General features: G+C 41.4%; 1 protein-coding gene across 6 annotated transcripts in view; it reads left to right on the top strand.

Annotated features, from left to right (window-relative positions):
* Positions 1-4,208: 4,208 nt before the first annotated feature.
* Positions 4,209-24,130, top strand: part of ppfia1 (PTPRF interacting protein alpha 1) — a 46,683-nt gene continuing 26,761 nt past the window's right edge. For all 6 annotated transcript variants that reach the window (XM_070832262.1, XM_070832256.1, XM_070832239.1 and 3 more), the window contains exons 1-7: positions 4,209-4,780; positions 6,717-6,986; positions 19,556-19,657; positions 20,350-20,514; positions 20,674-20,748; positions 22,512-22,613; positions 23,824-24,057. In XM_070832262.1, the coding sequence (XP_070688363.1) occupies positions 6,717-6,986; positions 19,556-19,657; positions 20,350-20,514; positions 20,674-20,748; positions 22,512-22,613; positions 23,824-24,057 (948 nt within the window). In that variant the 5' untranslated portion in view covers positions 4,209-4,780. The remainder of the gene's footprint in view (positions 4,781-6,716; positions 6,987-19,555; positions 19,658-20,349; positions 20,515-20,673; positions 20,749-22,511; positions 22,614-23,823; positions 24,058-24,130) is intronic.

Here is a 24,130-nt window from a genome sequence, read left to right as displayed (position 1 = left end):
CTGAGTTAACATGGTTTGGTTTGGCTTAGGCAGCGAAACTACTTGGTGAAGTTTAGGAAAAGATCATAGTTTGGATTAAAATGCACATGTCAGGAAGTGATGTAATGTATGTTAGAAGTTATGTTGTGTACGAGACATTAGTGTTCAGTATGAGGATGGTCATATATATAAACTTAGATAAAGTAAACGTCAGTGTTATGACCAGGTCTCCTCGGTTAAAGTGTTAAATGAGTGTTTGCTGCTGCCTTTCAGGTCTGGCATCTATCAGTCTGACATGAGGTGTGTTGTGGTGGATAACATGAGGATCATTTGCGGCTCAGTGACCCCAGCAACACCGCCTGCAGCCTCCAGCGATACTCCAACAGCACTCACATCATCGCCGTCTTCCCCCTCAACGCGTGTGGTACTCAGATTGAGGTACTTCCTCACCCGCTGCTCTCCTCTCTCACTTACTTTGTCATTGGCTGTGTGAGGACTGATCACTTTTCCCTCTGCAGGAAGGGAAATTAAATTCCCTGAGACCGTCTGCGGCTATTTTAATGACCAGAAAAAGAAATTTTAGGAATCTTCAGGCCTGTTTGAAGGCCACGTCTGGGCCCAGTGTTCCCAGAGCTTCACTAAGTCTGTTCATCAGCCGCACAGAGGCGTCACTTTCATTGATCATGTTTTGAATCAATCATCAAACAATCAGCGGTGGACGTCTGTCGGACGTCGGCGACTCAAACACCTCTAATGTCTTTCAGCTGTCACCTTCCTCATGTGGTCTATTTAGCCCGTTCAGTGACTCCACTGACACTGTGTGAGGTTTGATGTTTTGTGTGTTGGTCTGTTGCGTTCAGGTGTACATCAACTGCTCAGTGCTCATGTGTGAAGCAGGGGCACCCGGCACCAGGTGCTCCCAGGGATGCATCAACTCCACACGGTCAGGTGGTCACCACCATCAGCATCACCGCCGGAAGAGAGAGAAGCCGTCACCCAGACAGCCAGGCACCTCATTTCCCAGGGTCCCCTGCGCCTGAGGAGATCAGCAGAGCGCACCGAAAGCCCAGGTATGAAAACAGGGAGTTTTCTGGCCCGTTTGAGTCCCGCTTACACTTTGAGACAAGATGGAATTCAAACTGTGCTTCTCTCTCGTGAGTGTGAATCTGAACCTGGTTTTCATCGCCGGATGTCTTCTCGCAGCGGTCGGCATGATCTGTGGGGTGGTGGTGTACAAAACCAGAGTGTCAAGGGTTAAATACCAACCTCTGCCTGTGTTTGAAAGCTAAGACAGCAGCACCTGCAGACCACCACTTCTACTTTCATTACCTCTGAATGCATATTTTGATTGTTTTACTGTCAGTTATTGGGTATTGGTTGTTCGTGTGTTAACCTGTGGTCACATTTAAATGAATGTCTGCAGTTGGATCTGTATGAGCTGAAAGAGGAGGTTTAGATGTTTATATGAGACAGTGACAGCATGATCGCCTGGTACTGCAGCTGCTGGGTGATTCTTCACTTATGGTGTCTGTGTTTTGGGGGGAATTTAGCTTCACAACTATTATTTTGTGTTACAAAATTGTGTTGTCCTCATCAATCATAATCATTTCTGTGTGTAAGTGCCATCAGTCTATGTTGGTTAATGATACACTTCCTTAATGGATCAATAAAAGCATTCTCTTACATATTTGCTTTTATTCACATTAACACACATCAAATATAAATTCTCCACAGTCATGTTTCTATTAAGCGAAACAGCCATTATATTTTTAATAATTCCTCCTTTTGCTCAACCTGATCAGATTTAAGATTAGGAATAAAAAGATTTAGGAATAAAAACTGATAAATTATTTCTAATATAATAATTGTGTTTCATGTCAGTTATAAACAGTGTGATTTTACTATTCTGGTAAAACATTACATCGTCTCGTTTTATTGCTGATTGACCACAAGATGGAGCAGCGACTCTCTTTGCTGCGTTCACTGTGATCAGCAGTTTCATCTCCAACAGCTGAATGTAGGTCACTCGGCGAAACGGTTAAAATGTTGGTTTTAATGCTAATAAAGTTAATATATTATTTAAGAAAACGAATAAATCCCCTCTCAACATATCTTATTCAGTGTCATTTGTAGATTTTTAAAGCTGGATTGAGATTTTTTTCAGTTATTTAAATGTTAATCCAAAATGGAAAATATGAATTTTGTTGTGTTTTTCTTCTGTTATTATTTATTAATGGGTGTTGGAATAAACTTAATGTGGTGGTCAGATATCTACAGTGCTGTAGTTATAGAAAAGTGCAATGAAATCACATTGTCACAACATGCAGATTTCCGTGTTGTATGTATATGTTGATTTGTATTGATTATTATAAGAAGTATTCAGTAGTAAAAGTACTAATATCAGAGTAGAAACACAATTACAAGTGAAGTTCCTGCATTCAAAATTCAATTTAAGCAAAACTACAAACCTTTTAGCACATAAATATACTTTAAGTACCAAAAATAAAAGTACTTCTAACGCAGAATGGCCCATTTCACATTCATATGTATCATAAGACTAACTATAATGTGACTTTATATACTGCTGAGTAGCTAATTTCATAACAATACATCATCATTTATTAGTCAGTGTCCATTTTGTATCAATAATCTGAATCTGTAAAGTAACTGATGTTGTCAAATAATGTAGAGGAGTAAAAAAAATACCATCATTTCCTTCCAAATGTGGTGAAGTAGAAGTAGAAAGTACCCCAATACTGTGTTTAAGTTAGATTCCACCAGTGTTTATATATGTTGTCGTTATTGGTATATAATAGACTAAATTATATACTTAGATCATTGATTGTTAATTTAATCAACGGTGGAAGAAGTATTCAGATCCTTTACTGAGATAAAAGTACTAATACTAAGTATTGATACTGTGTTTCATGGTGATTCCAAGTATAATCAGGAAAAAGTACTTAAAGTATTAAAAGTGAGACTTCAGAAACATTTTCTCCTCATTTGAGAAGCTGGAAACATGATTAATTGATTAATTCATTAATCATTTCAGCTGTGCTTGTATAGGAAGTTGGGTAGTTTCATCTATAACAACCCATATTTCACATGTATTGTGTGCAAAAATCTTAATTTGTAAAGTAGAGCTGCAATTAATTGATTAATCAACACAAAACTGATAAAAGGCAAATAGTTTGATAATCAATTAATCATTTTAGTCCCCTTTTTCAAATAAAATTTAAAAAGATAATAATTATTCCAGGGTTCAAATGAGAAAATGTGCTGCTTTTCTTAGTTTTACATTATAATATATATATATTTTGGACAAACTATGACACACATTGATCTCTATGATATTATTTTGTAGCTTTAAACTTCACAGACCAAACGATTAATCGAGAGAATAATCGGCAGACTAATAGTAAACAGTAATAATCGTTAGATAGATATTATAAAAGTGCAGATAATTATAAATGTAATATTTCCCCCCCTGAGGTGAGGTGGAGCTCAGGTGCAAAGTGGTGTGACAGGTAAAAACTTATTAGATCATAAATTACTTGTATTTGTTTGACAGCTTACCTGCAGTGCGTGTTCAATAAACTGATTTTTCTTTTTAAAATGAGTGTTTTCAGTGTATGCAGCACCTGTGGGGGTTCACCTGGGCGAGGACTCCCTACAGGAACTGTTGCCGACCACCACACCGGGCTGCCGGGCTAATGAGCAGCGCTAGCCACACTCCGAGCCCTCCATTGGCTGTCCCGACTGCCGAGGCTGGCAGGCAGTGGCGACAGGGAAGGACCGGACATACGGACCTCAATTTGGTGGAAATACCGGGAGGACGCCACGAATTCGGACGGAAACGAAAGGAATACAAGTTTTAATTTACGGTTTGGGCTTTTCCAAGCGGACCGAGAGCCTCGCTAACGCTCAGTGTTGGCTGGAAGTTTCCGAGTCGAGCCGTGATGTGGTGACGCGACTCCGCCGAACCGACAGGGAAGCTAACGCTAGCTAGCCGAGGAGCTAACGCTACTTGGTAGATTAATCATTTCAGCAGAGCCTCGGAGACCCATTTCGGGGTTTTTACACTTGTTTTAGTATTTCCGATAATGTAAGATAAATAGTTATGAGATGTTGTGTCCTTTTGTGTACTTTTATACGAAATAGAGCTTATTCTTAGATAACTACCTGGCGGTTATCTTAGCTAAGTTAGTGTGTGAAACTAGCGAGCGTTAGCTGCCTAGCTGGCTAGTAGCTAACGTTGGCTAGCAGTCGACTTTAAACTGACTTCAAGCCAAAGAACTCTGCTTCAAATTAGCTAACGCTAGCAAAGGCTACAGCTGTTTCCACGTCACCTAACTGTACCATCACATGTCTACCTGTTACGAAATGTTATTTTCGGCGAGTTTAACTTTATTTTCCGAGGAGGGGGGCCGTTTGTTTTGACAAGCAAAGATAGACACTTTACTTCCAAATCCAGATATGCAATCATCGAATCACCAGCTTACTTAATGCTAGCTTGCTAACGTTGAGTTAGCCGGCCAAAACTTGGAATACTGCCCCCTGCTCACTTTATGTGGGTTTCGCTTTGAGGCCTTTAGGACATTATCCCCTTTTTTCACCAGGAGAAGACCTCTTTCACAGCCTTAATGCATCCCAGCCTCCGTATGGAAGCTATATGCTCTGAATGACTCTGGATATTTGAAGCTTGACGAGGTTGGTGACATACATTTGGAGCACCTGGAGCCTGTTGACAGAAAATAACGTGGATCACAAAAGGCATCTGGAGTGACGTTAGTCTGTAAAGGTGAGATAAACACTCCAAATGTGCACCAAACAATCTAAACCACAAGTTATAGCACATTTTCAGGCTGTATCTTAATGGATAACAGTGATTGAACTCAACATGTACTTCAGATTGTGGCTGAGCTCCATGATTATACTTTATTCTCCAGTGGAGTGACTATAAATGCAGAATACAAGAACAGACTTATCTTAAAGTTAAATATTTGATTAGTCTGATGCGTGCAAATGCAAGTCTAGTTTCCTAAATGACATCTTAATTGAGTCACAAGTGGCAGTGACCTTATTCTGCTGTCATGCCAGATTGGTTTCTCAGTTATCCCCGTATCATCTCTGTGCCGTGTAAAGAAATACCCCAAAGTTGTTCCAACGTAATAAGCGGTTAAGCTGGTTAAGTCTATATAGGCGCCCTGCTTCCAGGTTGTGGTTTGTCATCTTTACTTTTTGACGTATGGGGACGTCTGTGTGGTAGGTTAAACTGGACCCACCATCTGTCACTCCCTCCCATGGATGCTGAGTGACCCTCCCCCTCATAAACATTGTTGAGCCTGAGTGGCTTGACCTCGATATGGAGCGTTGGTTTTGTATTTTGCTTCTAAAAATTAGGTTAAGTTTAGCTCCATCAATCTGAAACAGCTTTTATCATCTGAAACATGCGATTTGGAAATGTAGTTAATTAAGAACGACTGCCAGGTGGATTTTATCAAGATAATTTGCATGTTACAGGTATGCTCCAGCTCTTGAACACAGTTGAGTGTTGGTGCAAATGGCTTTTGGCATCTCAGGCGATGCAAAGAAAAGGATGAAGGGGAGGCTCTGGTTGCCACCAGGTTCCTACTCGCCTTGTTCCAATTTGTAAATTGTTTTTCCTTGTAGGTATGTTAAATCCAGCTCACATGATTCTTGGCTTTTTGTCCAGCAGCCTGTCTACAGGACCTAAGCTCCTTGGTGTGGAGAGTGGCTCTAATTCCCCAGACGTTCCTGCCCAGCTGTTGTTAGATGCAACATTACTCAAAAAACGCTTCAGACAACACAGCTTTTTTTAGTTGCCTGTGGCTGATTTAAGGTCCTCTGTTCTTTTCTGAACAGCGTCAGACTTCCAGTAGTTAACCATTAGTAACAATCAGTAAGCAGGTTCACCTGATTTGGCTCTGGTTTTCCTTCTGATTCATCAACATGCTGTTATAATGGCCAACGCTTTGGTGTCTGCAAAGTACGTTGATTAAAACACCTCCAAGGTGCCGACTGTCTGCTGTTTCATCTCAAATCTGCAGAGAGGGGGTCTGTTATGAGCAATATTTAGTCTTTTAATTTTGATCGTGAACTTACTGGTCATTTTCAGGCAGGAATGTGTTACTGTGTGTTCCCACAAAATTTGTTGACGCTTTGCAGGAGTAGAATGAATGTAAATCCATGTCTAAGTTCTGGCTACGGCAGACATTAGGGAATCCAAACTAATATGAACTAAACTCTCCTTGGACAGGAATAATATTTTAGAGTCAAATCAATTGTGCTCTGACTTTTACATAAGAAGGGATTTGTGGGAAATGTTTGGGTTTATTGAGCACAAATTTCAGAGGATGTCAGTGACAAAAGGTCTGTTGGGTTTGAGATAAGACTGCACCCAACTACAGCGGATGTATGAGGCTGAGAGCAAACTGCAGTCACTGGAAGGTTTTGTTTGTGGTTCTTGATGCACTGAGAAATGTCGTTTTTAACATTTAATGATAAACTGTCACTATCCTTATGCAGGATGTGATAATATTTTCACTGTTTTTACTGAATATTACTGCCAGGGAACCAAATATAAATAGTCTTTACAGTTCAGATGTTTATCACATGTCTCCTGCTCTCACAACTCTCGTCCTCTAACTCCAAACTGTTTCTTCTCTCGCTGTCCCCTTTGGCCCCGCTCCGTCCTGTTCAAACCGTGGCTGCAGATGATGTGCGAGGTGATGCCCACCATCAGCGAGGCCGAAGGGCCCGGCGGGGGAGGCGGCAGTGGTCGTCGGGGCTCTGGCTCCCCGCTGCAGTCGGACTCGGAGGGTCACTTCGAGTCGCTGATGGTGTCCATGCTGGAGGAGAGGGACCGTCTTCTCGACACTCTGAGGGAGACTCAGGAGAATCTGGGCTTGACTCAGGGCAAACTGCACGAAGTTAGCCATGAAAGGGACTCCCTGCAGAGGCAACTGAACACGGCTTTGCCACAGGTGAGTGAGAGAGGTGTTTTTTATCTGTCAGAGAGTCTGATGATATGGTGATGTAGAGGTTTGTCAGCTGCAGCCCAGGACTTATCTGTCCTCCAAAACATTAACGATAATAACAATCATAAAACTCCTCTTGTACTTTCTTTTTATGGTAAAAACAAGCACAATTAAAGACGCAGTGTGAGAGGGATTAGAATAATAACATCAGGTAATGCAATAAATAGTCTCACCTTGTAAAAGTCAAGACTGAAATTTGGTGTCGTTGTACCAGGACGCTTGAACGTGAAATTCTTTGGGCTGGAAGTCCATCAGAGAAAGATGTTAAAAAGAAATAATACATGTATATATCTATATAGAGAGAGCGCAAGTGCTTGTAACTCCCAAAAAAAGCAGTTAAGTACTAAAAAAAGTATTTAAAAGTATTTACAGTAAGTGTGGTGCTCCTGGCAAGTCACCCTCCTGCTATAGCGCCATGTTGGAATTTCACAGCATAAAAACCACATAGTTTCTCACTGTAAAAACAGGAAAAAAACAGTCTATTTTACTTTAATTTAAAGAGAAACACACCACAGTCCTGCGGAGCACCCATCCCGCATCACTTCGTATCTCTCTGTTGGATGACGGCTCCTTCAGCCAGGTCTGCACAAAGGCAAATTAGGCCCACTATGTTGGTTCTATAAGCCCTTTTCTTGTTTGATTGAGCAGAGCTGATTTTTCATGAGTTGTCCAATCTAATAAATAACATGATGACCAATCACAAGTGTCCTCAGAGTGGACTGACCGTCATCTCGTGGGTTTAAGAGCAAAAATGAATGGCTTTGTTTGTTGTACATTATTGAAATGTAATTTGCAAAACACAAAAACAATGAATATGCAGTAAGCTCTTGCAGTAATTAGGTTGTGATCGCTGTGCTTCTGTTTCTACTATTTGCATAACATGATGTGGGGGGGAATGGTGATCCCGACTGTCCATCTGCCTCCAGGTCTCTGTTGTATGAATGGCTCGTGTTTCTACCCTCCGAGCTCTTATATTTAAAACAAAGGCATCAGGTTTCCAGTTTTTAATGATGCATAAGAGGCCGGTAATCAGTCCAGCCTAGTGGTAGTTTTGGTTGAATATCCATCCAGCATGTAAAGCTAACATGCTCACAATTTATTAAACGAGCGAGGGAGTCGTGAGGCGTGCAGAGTGGGACAGATGACGGATCACAGGGCTGAAGGCAGAGTGGTCTGCGGATTGGGAGGGGCCGCTGCATACATTAGGCAGAGCAGATTACACAGGGCTCTGACTGATAGTGTCCCAACTTTCCTGGAACATCAGATGGTACGAACTGATGTTTAACACACTCGTGGGATGTCCAGGCCTTTCCATTCAGCTCTGCGCTGTACAACCAGTGAAACTTCAGCCAAAGTAAAACCATCCAGATGCTGTGTCAGGACTCTCTGACCCTTAACGTAGCGCAGAATAAATATACGGAGGGAAACATGTAAAAGTAAAGCACTGTCATCTCTAGCTTTCACATAAGCTAATGATTATTTTCATCATCTGTTGTTCAAAATGTCAGAAAGTTGTGAAAGTTTGTTTCTCCAAGGTCTCAAATGCCTTGTTTTGTCCACAACCTGAAGATATTCAGTCTAATGTCACAGAGGTGGAAAGAAACAAGAAGATATTCATCTTTTAAGAGCCTGCGATCAGCGAAAGTCAAACTGTGATGATTACTTATTTAGCAAATGTTCATCCAATAACACTACAGTGATCAGTTTATTGATGCTTAGAATATTTAATGTGTCACACAGAACATTAGTTTGAACTGAACTTGAACTGTCCTGAGTCATGTTGTATCTCATGTGATGTTATTATGTGACATCTCAAGTTCAAAGCATTTTACATAATAGAAGGACTCGCCCTTTTAAATGCTCTACGGGTGTTTAGATCCCCGTTGGAGGCGTAGCCACTCGTCTCTTTATTACCTTGTGGTTACTGTTACTGTTGAAATTAACAATCTATTTGGCATAATTAGAAATTGCTTAAGTGTATTAAATCAGTAGTAAAGCTGTCACTGTCATTCTTAGTCTTAAATCAACGTATAGTTACTTAAACACGACAATTTAATGGAAATAATGTTTATTACAAGACAATTTTTGAAACAAACACACAGTTCAGACTACTGAATGTACGACCCCGTTATAAAAACCATAAAAAAGAAATCATTTTTGAACCCGGTGAATCAATTCTGTTGAGCTATAGACAATGAGCGAAGGATTTATTCAGGCTAAAACCTAAAGATATTAAAGCTGTAATCCTGTCGACAGAGGGCCATCTCACCAACATCCACATGTTTAGGTTTGTCAAAGAGATCAGTGACCTACTGTTGGGGAAAAAATGTAATGATAACGTAAGAAATTTAGCAACTTTATCATTTTTAACGAAATGCTAATGGTGGTGTGATGTAATTTGTGATCATTTGAAATCTCAGTCAGCACAAAAGGTGATCAGTTAGCATGAATCTACCTCTATCCTCCACCCTACATATTCATCTTCTCCTCCTTTTGTTCACCACTGAGGCATCTGAGGCCTTTAGCCGGAGCCTCCGTGTGTTCATTTCGGTGTGTGTCGGTACGTGTGCGTGCACGCCGCTGTGCTGCTGTCAGCTGACTATCTGGCTGGCTGCCAAGCCTCCTGGGATTTGTATCTGGAAGGCAAGAAAATCCAGCTGTTAAAAAAAGTAGAAGCACTTAATATGCTGTAATCTGGTGTTAATACACATCGTTTTGTTTTCACTGCAGTTCGCTCCACTCAGTTCTATGTAACTGAGGGATTTCACCTTATTAGTAGTTTATGTTTTATAAATATAAGATTTAAAGAGTATCGTGAAGATGATGTGTTCTGTCACCTTTTTATTGGAAGCCAGTGTGTCTGTTGTCTTATAACACAGGTGGAGCTGCAACAATTGTCGATTAAACTGTCTTTTCTTGGTTTTCTTATTAGCAGGAAATGAATTATTTGGGGTTTTTGACCTCATCTTGGCTGTAGGATGGTGTGATTAATAAATATCTGCACAGTAGTTTGTCAGTCATCATTAGATTCAGCTCTAAACACAGGTCTCTGACCTTGGCCTCATGTAAGTTTTATTAACATTTTACTTTAAATGTCTATTGTTGTTTTTTTACAATGAAAGAAATCTCAGCAAAACCCTTTTTAGGTGGAAGATTTGTGGTAAATTTCAGGTCGACATTACTGAAAGCTCTTCCAGAAACGCTGCGTCAGAATTGAAAATGTCTTGTGTTTGTATGTTTTGGCTGATTACTGCTGGGGCAGCTCTGGCTTTAGCTCAAGACATTTGCCAACATTGTCTTTGTGTTTTCATCCTTTTATGGACAAAGCATTAATGAATCCAAAATTTGAAATGGATTCCTACTTGGTGAGGAGCTCTGAAAGGATAACTTCATTTTTTTTTTAAAACCTGGGGCCTATTTTACCTTGTTTTTGGTTTGCTATGAAATCACTCTTTTTGTCAATGGAGTTTGGTGGCTTTGAAGAGAGCTATATAATGGCCCTTTCTGATTAAACAAAAAGGATCTCTGTGCCTGTCAGTGGCAAAAACAAGCACTTTTAGCAGACATATTTTGATCTGGTGCTACTTCAGCCATTGTGGCAGTCATCCACCAGTCATTTAGACACCAAAATAGTGAAAGTGGTGCGTCTAACAGCACTTTTCAGGAAGTAATTTCAATGACACATAACTGGAAAATGTATAAACCAGAGGGGAATATAAAACAAAGTGGGAACAGCAATCAGCAGCCAGCCTCCATTGAGATACATTCCTAGTAAGCTTGTAAACTCGCTGTCATCTTTAACTATTGTGTTAAAGAGAGAGTCGAGGTCTTCGGGCCACAGTAGGTAGGTGAAGGGGAGGTACAGTTTTCTCTCTCGCTCCCTCCCTCCTGGTGAGAGTACCCTTGGACTGGTATGCACAAACATTCCAGGGCGGCTTGCTCACACGTCAACAGCTTTTTCAAACTCCAGCGGTGCCCTATTGGAGGGCGCTTATTTGTTCTTTTGTGTTTTCTTTTTTTTTTGCCGTGTGTCTTCTGTATGCAGGCCAACTGGTCTCGAGCTTCCACAATCGTATGCAACCGTGTGGACAACTTATTGACTCCAGACTTCTTTACTGATCCAATTTTAGGACCCACATGTTGTGGCAAAAGTACATTTTCTGTGCTTCTGTGTCAGCCAAGCCTTGTAATAGTTGTGCTTGAAGTGGCCTTGGCTGGGTGTGGGTGTGTGTGTGTGGTGTGTGAGTTTCCAGCTGTTTCCTACCGCTGCTGTGAAGGCTGTTGAGGCAGTAAAAGAGAGGGGAGTGGTTGTAGTTACCGACACGCTTGGCGCTTGTTTCATTCATGTGTCTTCCACACACATTTATCTTGTGACGCTCCGGGCGACTGCTGTCCTTTCCAAAGGCTTCACTTTTGTTATAAAAGGGGAAAAAAAAAAAAAACATCAGGACAAATGCCAACCAAATCCCTGACCGCACAGCATCATCACACATACCAAAATGCCCCTTGCCTATTTGTTGAATAGTCAAACTCAGTGTGAGTGAAATGAGGGAACTGTGTGAGCGTGTGGATAAACAAGCTTTTTTTTGTGTCCCACGCTTGAGCAGGGGTGTCATCGACGGTGACGTGATGGGTATTGTTGTTGTGATGATTTTTCCACAAGCCTGTGTGTTGTTTTTAATGTCATTTTTATTGAGGGCTATTCCCTTTTTAGATGCAGTAATACATCTAAATGTGAAAACAGAATTTTATCCAACATGTGAATTAAAGAATGGAAAAATTGATAGTAATACTAGTCACCTTATTAATATCATAATAATGGGGCACCTTACCTCTGTGACTCCATAGTTAAACTGTCTTTTTCTGTGCAGAAGATTTGCACTGCAGCCATTTCTGACATGTGCTTCTTGTTGTGCAATAGTCCAGCATCTTACAGTGGACCTGACACTGTGAACTGGGGATCTCATGACCTAGAGATGGTTTGAAAAGGTTAATGCTCAAAGCTAAGAGGGTCTTTCTCGATGTGCACACCATAAATGACACTGCTGTTGCTTCAGGTACCAGTGAGACGATGAAATGCAATCCAAGAAGGCCGGTATGAGTAATGGATCCCCCGGCAGCCCTGTCACTCCGAGGACCCCGTGGCCGCTCAAGGCTCTTCTCTGTTCTGGTCCCGCAGTGGCGAAATGAGCTCCCCTCTTAAATCAGGATAGCTGAATCACTGACATCGCTGCAGACTCCACATCTACCTTTTCAGACTCCAGCTTCACACCCAATGCCAGCAAGTTAATGAAAAGAGGAAAAGCACTCTAATCATTTCTACTGTTGCACTGAAAAGGGTTTTAGTTGTCTCTTTGGGGGGAGGGGGGATGCACTCTCATCTAGCTTTTCCTCTTATAGAGTTTGAATACATTATTGTAAGCTGATGTGGACAAAAGCATCTGCCAAATGAATGTTTAAGGGCTTATCAGACAGCAGAAAACACTGGTTTAGAAGACCACAAGACACAATTCTGGAAAGATATTACAGTGTCACATTTTATCTACAGTATCTATTTAATATCTACAACATTTGCTCTATAAACTAATGTCAGCATTGTATGTTTGCATGCGTTTAATTGGCCATCACGGTGCTTTGTTTGCAGTTCTTTTTCATTTTTAAATGCAAGCCGAGACAGGAAGTGCTTCAGTCCTTGTGCCTTCAACATTCAAATGTGATTAATAGAACAGGTTTTCCATCTGGCTTAAACCATTGTGCAAGATGAGAAGCTGTTGCTTGCAGTAAGAAGCAAAAGAGGAAGAAAATAGAGGTTGACCTCAGTGTTGGGGGTGTGGTGTGGTAAACAGGCACAAAAATGTGACTTTTGTTTGCGTGGCAAAAGTAAAATTTCAGTCTTGCTGTTATGTAATTTCAAAACAAAATCATGTGTGTGACTGGGCTTTGGTTCGTGACGTTTTGCTCCTTATTTTGAGGGACTGACCGACTTCTATATTCTGGTCAGTGGCACAATGGCATGAATTGAGAGGGCAGAGTGGTAAGACGGAGAGACAAAGACGGACTTGTTCCACACAGTGACATGAAAGTGACAGGGTGCAAGTGTTGCCTGTTGCCAAATGTGAGCTGAATTAGAAACTTAAAAGGAAACGGACACAAGACGGGGAAGAGAAGGCTTTGCTCTTCTGCCTTTCTGTCGCTATTCCTAAATCTGTCTGGGTTTTCTTTTGTGAAGCAGCTTCCTGCAGCAAGGCATGACGTTTTGGGAGCTGAGTAAATTGCTTAAACTGCAATGAGGGCTCTTACATCTGATCAGCTCACCGTGGCAGCAGCTTGTCCCTCCTTAAACTGTGCATATTTTCTATATCTCCACCTGTCTGCTGTCTTATCTTAAAATACATGTAATACTGATCGACTAACAAAACATGCTCTGATCTTTATGCACACTTAATTTGAGTTGGCAGTCACCGCCAACAGTCATTAGGACTACATGAACCTGTAGCTACTTCACAATAAAAGTCTTACAGTTATATTCCACTATTATTGACAACTTTTGAATTTAATACAGGTCAGATAGGCAGCATATTCCATGTGGATATTCAGAATAAAACCTTATTCCTAATGTGGAGTTTTCTAGTTAAGACATGTGGCATATGCCGATATTATTCAGGTTTTAAGAACACTGTATTTATACTGCACATTCAGCATAATTAGGGTTTTTCCTGCAGTTTTCCAACACGTTCTTCTTGCCTGTTTATGGTCAGCTCTGTGCGTTAAACACAAGCCAACCGGCCAACAGTTAGTAAGGCAGAGGTAGAAATGCTGCCCACATTTTTGGTCAGAAAGAGACACACACCTGCTTTTAAACATTTTGAAAGACTCAGGTATCCACAGGAATATTGGTGAAATATCTGCATGTAAACATAGTCAGTGTTTGTTCAAGTAACATAAATGTACTAAATTCAGCCTAAATCTGTATAGTATAGGTGCTTTTACTTTTCTCTTGCTCACAGAATATGCCAAAAGCCCAAACTGTTCTCTCAGAAGTGAGAATTTTTGTGAATGTAAATGACACCCAGCTGAAACAGCGTCATCTCCTGTCTGGAGGTGCAGGGTTGTCTCTTTACTGCGCTCCGTCTTTATATCCGTCTGTGCGAGCGTGAAAAGCTGTGATCGAGAATGGCCAGCTTATGCCGCTCTTCTTTTGTTCGACTGAATAGTAATTAAGCCAACTACTTAAGCAGTGAGCGAAATGTGAAACACAATGATGGATTAGAAGGAACTCAGATGACCCCCTGAATGTTATTTCCCTTCATTCTGATATTGAAAGTATTAGCAGCACTGTCTGGACGTTTCACGGACCTGGTAGTGGAGCTTATAGGTGTTGGACTGTTTCCGTTAAACGTTTAAATGAGACATTTTATGAACGGCACAAGAATCTTTATGAGCATAGTGATGGAAAAGGTGGTGCAAACTCGCTCGGCTCCTTTAGATTGACTTTTTCTCTCCGTGTGTGTGTGTGTGTGTGTGTGTTTGGGCAGCACGCTAAGCAGCTCTGAATAGGAGCCATTGTGGCGTCTAATTAGTTTTTGACGGTGAGTCCTCCTCCAGGAGAACAGATGCCCTCTGCACAGTGTCAGATTTCAGCACACGCTATAAGCTTTTAAGAACGGCTAAAGTCATTATGCAGGAGGAAGGCCTATTGGTGCCCATCTCCAAATACAGTGCAGGCTGACGATGGTGTGGCGTTGGAAAGAGCTTATCCTCAGTCTGCTCATCAGTTGCTACGCACGGATATGCTGCCAAATTTTTAGAATCAATAAAGTGCACCAGTACTTTCAAGCAAGACGAGTCTAAAGCACAATATTGAGTGAATTAGTGCTACGGAGGTTTGAAAATAAAATAAAACGCCCGTGTCCGTGCCCACAGAGTGACATTTATCTTCACCCAGTTTGCTGTTGATTGGAGTCTGTAATGTCAATAGTGAGGACAGGAATGTAGAACTGAGAGGAGCCTCACCGTTTCCTGATCTCCTTCCTTTTTGCAGCGTTGCCAGAGCCCCAGAGTTTATAACTGATCTGCTGACACATCCCAATGTAACAGTGTGAACACTAATTACTGTAGTTTTGCTCCTTTAAGTAGTACGTTACACACTTTTGTCAGTTTCTTATTTAAATGTGTTATGATAGAAGCATTCATTTTGGGGTTTTTTGTCACTTTTATTTGTTTACACACATGGAAACTGAAAAAGGTGATGGAGAAAGAGAAAAAGCCTCAATATGGCTTGATCGGGGCACTCTCCAGTTCATACCTAAATCCATAAAAAAAAGATAGAGTGCTTAACAAATGTCTCAGACCAGCTGTCATAAAAATGAGAAAACACAAATATTTTAGAAATCTGTCAAAAACTTGTTTCAAATTAAACATTGTATTATTATTTATTAGGCAAATAACAAACTGGAACAACTAAATAGTCCTTATTCACATATTTTAACCAGAAATCTTAATATTTAGTTTGACTTCCCTGATTGTTTTCATGGACTTTTCCACTGTCTCTTTTGTTATTGAGCTCCAAATAGTTCCCAGCTGTTCCCACAGACTTGCTTTGGATTAAATGTGTGTGTGATCTATTTTTTAAACCAATAAATCCCAGATCTGTTCGATAGGATTCAAGTCTGGACTCTGACTTGTCCAGTCCATCAGTTCCTCTACTCCAGATTCCTTTTACATCATTTCAAATCCATCATTGTGATTAAAGAGCTGCACATACTGGAGGGTTAACCATCACAGGAACTAAAGAAATATTCTGGTAATCAGCAATACTGTTAATTTAGGGCAGGGGAGGCAAACACCTGACACTGGGTGGAGGTCTGATACATTTGTTAAACACTGTATATTGGAAGGAAAGACAACAACAGAAGATTGCAAAAACTAGCAAACTAATGGACAGCTTGCATATTAATTTCCTTGAATGCCAAAAAATGTATATTTTTAATTTTATATTACAAAAACAGGCTATAAGATACGAAACAAACAAGATTTTTATGATCATATTTTAGAAACCAAGTGAAAAATTCAAATTATGCCTTTTTGAAAAGCCTTTTGTGGTGAGAATCTGTTCAAAGTTAGTCCATGTCCCTACAGGATATGATATGTTTTGATATGATGTATGCAAACTACATTCAGTCACTTGTTTTTTGCCGTTTCTGTTCCTGGTCAGGCAGATTTCTTAATTGCGGTATGAAACAGAGAAGGAAGTGCTGGGATGTTCCTCCCTGTGAGGCTGGAGGCCGAAAAACGACAGCGCGGAGTAGTACAGTCATCCCTGAAAAGCTTTTGTGTGTTCCTCTGTGTTTTGGTACACTGTTCCTTTAATAGGTTGGCACACATATTCGTGTACCCCCCCTTTAATCCCCTCCCCTGTTCTAAGGGCTTACAGAGCAGCTCAGTCCACTTCTAACCAGCATGTCGCTCATCTACACTTGCTGAGCCGTGCACCAGTCTGCCCTGCAGCGGGGAGGACTGAGCTCAGGCTTGGTGGCGTTCATGTATACAAGCTTATGATTCTACTGCATTCAATCTGCATATATAAAGTTTTTATATCTATTTGGGGAATAAAGAGTTAAGTGCTTTGACAAATGAAGCTTCACTCTTCTCAACTAATTAAAATGTGGCCAACGTGATTGAGGACCTACAGAGATAATGTAATAAGGGCTGAGCTATTGTATTCAAGTCTACACGTTACCCACCTTATGTATGTTTTATATATAGATTATCCAATATATGGAAGTGGCAGCTTGATTTTACATATTCTAACAAGAAGACTATGTCTTATATTATCTTGTTTTGTTGATGCTGGTTTGTCTGTGGGTTGTTTTAATGGTCCAGTCTGGCTCAGATTTTAAGATTATATTTTTCTAACCATGTACTAGACTGAGGATGATCCAGGGTTTCTCTTTTTTCTGCCTCCTTTGAGGAGTTATTACAAAAACACACAAAAAAAAGTAGGAACAATAAATAAAAGTCTGCAGCTCCGATGCATACTTTTGATGATCGATAGATCCGTAATGGTAGCTTTTAAATCAATATCCTTCTCATGTGTTTCTTTAAGGCTTGATTTTCCCATCCTGACATCATAACCGTGCAAGTCTACAAGTACCAAACGTTTCCATTTGTGTTTTCTCAACATGATTTGTTGTTTAAATGATGAGTTCAGGAACGTCGGGGGATGAATGAAGAGGGTCATAAACTGCAGATCGAGGCCCAGAGAAATCTTAAGGTTGCTGTACAACTCAACCTCAGCGTCTGCTCAGGAATGTAGGAAGTAAGCCACTCTGTAATTACCCCTGGGCCTGCCTCTCGTGGGCTCTCATTGGCTAGCGGAGTGGAGACCTTGATCCCAGCCAATAACAAACCCCGCTCTTACTCCTTTGGCGAAGCAGAATCTGTGCCAGTCACTGGAAAAGCTCAGGGGCTGGAGTGAAGGGAAGGGAGAATAGTTGTGGTGGTGACTGAAAAGAACGATCAGTTCCAGCTCCCCCTCACCCCCTCACCCTCTGCTTCCCCTCCCCCAGCCCCTACACACACACACACACACACACACACACACGACTCCCACCCTTGAAAACGTTGTAAGAAGGCCTTGCCACTCAGGGTGCCTGTGCTAGTTTTTGCAGGGCAAAAAATCAGGATGGCACATTCTTTAGGTTCAACCATGCATGTAATCCATAAAAGCAAGTGTGTGTGTGTGTGTGTGTGTGTGTGTGTGTGTGTGAGTGCACAGCTGCATTTGTTTGAAGAAAACCTGAGAGACGTGAATAATGTGGGATCTATTAGAACAGGTCGGTTCAGACGGGCGTAAATTGCATTCTTGAACTTCTTGAAGGTTTTTCATCATCTGTCTTCTATTTTAACATCAAACCTTGTTTCTGTATGCGTCTTAGAGTTTAATGTATGAGTATTGTCCGTATTAAGTCACTGTGGTGACATGATTAACTGGAAAATGAGCGATAATCTTATCTTCATTGGTATGCAAATGTTAAGTTTCTTGAGAAACGGCAAGCAGTTGTCATCTCCCCCAGGTCTGCCGTCCTTTGGCCAGAAAAGAGCATCGTGACCAACCGACCAAACTCTCCCTGGTCAGATAATCACTGGTGTTGCTTTCATAAGAAGAAAAGCCTTTTCAGTCCAGTATCTTGGTGTATTTATTATGCTGTGATGCTGTAACTAACCACGAGAAGAGGACTGGTGCTGGATTAAAGGGAGTGATTGATGTGAGAGAGCGCTAAAAGAAGCCAACAAACGTGATCTTTTCTCTTTTCGTGCGTTTCTTCTGTGAATGAATTTCTATCCATCCGTCCGTCACAAGACGAACGCGGAGCAGAACCCACCAGCTCCCTCGACCAATCTATTGGTTGAAGAGCAGGTGAAATTTGACCACAACTACACCCTCTCCTCCATTGTGTCTGATGTAAATGTCTTATCAGTGCGGTAGACGGCAAAGATGAAGGTGGTCTTCTTCCGTGTGTTCGTTTGCCAGGAAAGACGGTGTGACAGCAGGATCTTCTTCTGGAACTCTGCTTTCCTGTTTGTTTACCAGAATAAACAGAGCCTCCGTGTTATTTTTGCTGCCTGCTCCAGATCCTCTCCCTCCGTGGAATTCACAAAAGGGCGCGTGGCAAAATATTTATCATGGAATAAAACCACAGACGGTTTACAGTAAAACGATTCTGATAAACGCTCCTACACAAATAAGATAATTATACACAGTGGAAGTGAACATTGTTTGCCACGACTTGAAGCTTTTAAAACAACTATTTTAAAGTGCCAGTTCAGTGGAATCAATATATTGAGCGGTGGTGACAGATCGTTGTTGGAAACAAAAACATGTGAGATATATTGGGATGGATTATGCTAATAATTGGGATACCCACCTCTCCCACAGGGGAAAGGAGAGAAGGGAAAGGGCAGAAGGAGTGTATAATGGGCACCGCAGACAGAGAAATGAGAGAGGAAAGTCCTTCAAGCCACAAATACACATAATACAATACAATAAATAATGGTACATATGAGCCTGGTACATGTGAGCGGTCACTGTGTGATCAAGACATCCAGAAAAAACGCACAGAGGAAAGTGATGCTGGAGATAATTTGACTGTCATCCTTTCTTTCTGTCCGATAATCCAGTCTGGACAAACAAACATTATTAATGATATTAGTTGTCTAAACTTCCTGCATTTGTCCTGTCATATAGCGGGAAATGTCCTTTATCTGAAGCCCCAACCTGCAGTGTGTGGTTCAGGTTGTCAGGAGGATCAGAGGAAGGTGGAGTTGTGCCCTACTGCAGATGTTAGATTCACAAATTATTTCACACTCAATTTAAAGTTTTAAATATTCAAAACTCTTGCCTCCACGTTACCAACTGTTTTTTTTTTGTTTAATCTTTAGTGCTGCATCCTTTAAACATCTGATCTTAGTAAGGAGTGCTTACATGTGACCGTATTTGTACTTTTCTGTTCCAGGAATTTGCTGCACTAACGAAGGAGGTGAACATATGCAGGGAGCAGCTACTGGAGAAGGAGGAGGAGATTGCGGAGCTGAAGGCTGAGAGAAACAACACACGGGTTAGTATGATGCACTGGTGTACACACACACACACACACACACACACACAGAGCAATAAACAAGTGTCACACATTCAAACAGGACATGACCTCCACTATCCATCAGTGAAGGTCGGTTGGAAGTCTCCGTCAAATTCCTGTGTGTCTCTGCCTCGAGTATAGATGGTTGCCATAACACTGGTTTGCAAATCGGTCTTTATCATATAATCCAAACCAGTGTCACAAGTTATGGGCCTTGCAAATTGCTCAGTCATCAAAATATCTCAACCACAGACACCAAGTGTCATTGGACAGAGCTGTTTGTGCTGAGAAGGAGCAGGACCCTACGTCATTAGTCAGTGCTGTCTGTGGCGCTGTGACACACTCACTCTTTGCATTGAACAATGTTTCAGCATTGAGCAGTCTCACAAACATGGATTTAACAGAGAAATAGACAGAGAAAATGGTGTTACATGATTACACACTTCAGGTCTCTTAATGAAACAGCAGATCTACATTTCTAAATCAATTAGTCTCCCCAAAGCTCCATAGTGGCTGTGGACAAACAACAACTGTATAGTGATCGATTGTAGTAGGATGAACCTGATGAGCCTTGATGCTTTATGAGTTTGACTACAATGGTGTAAAAGGAGTTTAAATGTGAGGTCATGGGTTTCTAACCAGTAAACTCTGTCTGTATTGTGTGTGTGCAGCTCCTGTTGGAGCACCTGGAGTGCCTGGTGTCTCGCCACGAGCGAAGTCTGAGGATGACGGTGGTGAAGAGACAGGCTCAGTCTCCAGCAGGAGTCTCCAGTGAAGTGGAGGTCCTCAAAGCCCTTAAGTCACTTTTTGAACACCACAAAGCCCTCGATGAGAAGGTACGGCTGTGTGCCCCATGACTGTTTGGAAAACAATGAATGAAGTGGGAGTTTAATGTGCAGTACAGTTATTTGACAGGGTGAAGCAAAGCTATACGGAGGGACAAACATTTATAAAGTTCTACAGGTTTGTTTATATTTGTTTCACATGTTTTCCAGGTGAGGGAGCGACTACGCGTTGCCTTAGAGAGATGCAGCGCATTGGAAGAACAGCTCACCATCTCGCACAAAGAAGTAAGCAAATCTAATGAAAATAACTGAATAGAACTGACTGCAGAGAAATTAACTTTAAGGATAACTTTGTTTTTTTTTTTTTTACATGTTTTGAGTTTGAAATGACTGGTAGCCACTAGACAGGCTACGATTGCTGCAGTGTAACAACCTCCTCCGTCAAAGTATGTCCACTAAAAGTGCTTAAGCATTATGGGAAGGACCCCCTACAGAGAGAGAGCCGTCAGATCCTTTTTATTTAACCACAAACAGATGTTTTATTGCTCTCTTCAAAGCCACCAGAGTCCATTGACAAAAACTATAATTCTACCTCTCAGAACTTGGGAGTTGCTGCTCTAGTTGCATCAAATTTGGTGTTTTCACACTGAACTAATTCTTTAAAACACCAAATTCACACAATAACACAAACAAGTTAAATGATTGAGGCAGCAACTCCCATATTTTGCAAGATTGAATTACTGTTTTTGTGAATGGAGTTTGGTGGCTTTAACCCGTGCAATGTTTTTGCTTAAACAAGAAGGATCTTACAGGACGTACTTGGATCAGGACTACATTACAGTCATTTGTAGGTCGAAATGTTTATAAACTAGCGCTTTTATATTACTTGTATATGATGTGGGAATATTTGCTGGAACAACAAACAACCCAGCCAGTTGACTCCATAAAAAACACAGTGAACAAGTGGTTCCTGTTATTGGCAATGCAGAAGTACTGTGATGTTATTTGAGCAGTATATCTGCTTTAACGGGAAGCTCTACACAGCAGGACCTAGTTTTTCTATCCCATGGTTCTTTTTGATGTGGTTGTTGTTGGACTGTCACATTTAAAACAGCAAGTCAAACGTTCCAGATACTCTGATTCAAGCTGTGTGTTTAGGTTGTTGATCTAAACAGAAAACTAGAGCGAAGGCGCTTTCATTATCAGCTCCTTTTGGATTTTCTGGAGAGACGGATTGACACGCAGCTTTGAAAATCAATCAGTGCTTTAAAATGATACTAGATCAAGAGATTTTTTTATCAGGAGAAGCTAGGAAAAAAAATCCAATGGCCTGAATTGTATTTTATTGCAGTTATTTAACACACACTGAGGATTCACACTGAATCTAAGCATGAACACACATGTGCACATGCATGCAGAGGGAGGAAGAGTCTTCAGTCCACTGTGTAGTGAATGAGATAAAGATTGACAAAAGGCCCGCAGGATCTTGGGGACGTGTCCTAGATTTCCTCCCTGCTTCATGCTACAGCACTTCATGCTACGGTCATCTTTTGTTCCTGGGAATCAGCCTGGGACCACACACACACACACACACACACACACACACACACACACACACACACACACCACACACGAAATCGCCCACTTGCCACTCTCTGCTTTTATTAGTAACCTCCCCACCCAGGGCTAGGCAGCTTTTTGCTGTTTTGTTTTCTACTGTCAGGCCATTTGGCTTAGAGGATGTTATATGCTGCAGCGTGTCCGTGTGAGTTTGCAACCAGAGTAGTTGTGGTTTGAACTCGAGGCTCTGCGCTCTCAGGGCTGTTAGCAACGCTCCTTTGTGACTGTCCCATGTATGCACACTCACAAACACACACACAGAGTGCTTTCTGTAGTGAAATGGAATAAAAATAACATCGCAGACATTAAGAGGAAGCAAACTAATTTAGCTCGGTTGGTTTAGTGGTTAAAGAGATAATTGCTCGGATGGTTTCTCACCAGCAAATGAATGGCTGGCTGAGGTGTTAACAGACTGGTGTTTTCTCTAGTTGGCTTACCTCAGGGAGCAGCACAGCCAGAAGAGAGGCCTGGCAGATGGAACCAGCGAGGTCAACCACAACTCTGAAAACACACCAAGCACTAATGGCAAGGTGAGGTTACTCAACAGCAAGTGTGAAAATGACATGTGTGTGAAAGCCAAGTGGGAGACTGTGTGACTGTGTGACTGTCTGTGTGTGTGTGTGTGTGTGTGTGTGTGTGCATCTGTTCCGTTCACGAAATTCAATCTAATTAAATGTTGTTAAATTGTCATTTTGATGTGTTGATTCTTGTTTTAGTGGTTCTCTGAACACACCGTACCATAAACATGCAGTAAATATTCAGCAAACACAAAAACAAGTTGTTGAAACAAATTAGAATAAGCCCAACCTCTACAGATCAATAATGCACGAACCAGTGCATTGGAAATGTCTACGTTTCATCAATACGTGCCATTCTCAACATACATGCACGAACAAGGTGCAGATTAGTGAAGGAGGCTGGAGGCTTTTCTGCAGTATGTCTCAGTTAAAAATTAAGAAACCCTGACATCCGTGCTGGAGGAGCAGACCTGCAATGAGTAGTCGATTAGTTATCAATTGTTTAATGAATCGCCAGCTATTTTAATTATTGATTTATCACTTTGAGACATTTATAGTCAAAATGTCTCTGATTCCAGCGGCTTAAATGTAAATATTTTCTGGTTTCTTTGCTCCTACGACCGTAAACTGAGTATCAGTTGGACATTTGAGGACGTCGTCTTGGGCTTTAGGAAACACTGATCTACATGTTTCAATATGTTTATGGACCACAAACAGGAAAATGACTGCCGTATTAATCAATAATGAAAATAATCTTCAGCTGCAGCCCTAGAATAGAGAGAATGTGAAGGATTCAGAGTCACTGTATGAGTCTTGAGATTATTATGTGCACACTTGCATCATATTGATCAGCCTTTAGTCAGATAGCATCATAATAGAAGCCTGTCAGAGGTGGTTTGTGCTAATTTAGTCTGTGTTTGGGGGATTTCTAGTATAAAGTTGAGTTATTTTATATATTATTGAGGAAACGTCTTTTAAACCTTGTTTTTCTGCCTCTCCAGTTCTTCCACTTTCCCTCCAGTGTTTTCATGTTAATCTTTCCTCCAGTCTGATGTTTCTGTGCTTGTTGCCTCATGTTCCACTAGAAGATGCTTGAGGAAGGTTATTCAGTTCAGCGGTGGATTTGTACCTTTGTTTAACTGAAGTGAAGTGAGTCCCTACGTGTGGGGTTCTGTACATCTCGTGTGCACCTACTTAAACAGTTGTGTTAATTGACTCACAGCGGTCATCGGATGGTTCGCTGAGCCAGGAGGAGGAGTTGGGGTCTGGGTTCGGGAAGGTCGGCGAGCTCCAGGAGGTGGTGGAGCGTCAGACGGCGGATCTGGGCCAGATGAAGGAGCGCATGGCTTCTATGGTTTCACGCATCAACGAGCTGGAGGAGGACCTGGACACGGCCAGAAAGGACCTCATCAAGTCCGAAGACATGAACACGCGGCTACAGAGAGACTTGAGAGAGGTAGGGATGTCATGACGAGGTATCTGTACGCTGCCTTTAAAGTGGAACTTATCACTACAAAGTAATAACTGAT

Source organism: Pempheris klunzingeri, chromosome 1 (genome assembly GCF_042242105.1).
Source record: "Pempheris klunzingeri isolate RE-2024b chromosome 1, fPemKlu1.hap1, whole genome shotgun sequence".
In the NCBI taxonomy this organism is placed as follows: domain Eukaryota; kingdom Metazoa; phylum Chordata; class Actinopteri; order Acropomatiformes; family Pempheridae; genus Pempheris; species Pempheris klunzingeri.
Note: the sequence above shows the minus strand (reverse complement) of the source record. Positions and strands in the feature narration are given on the sequence as shown.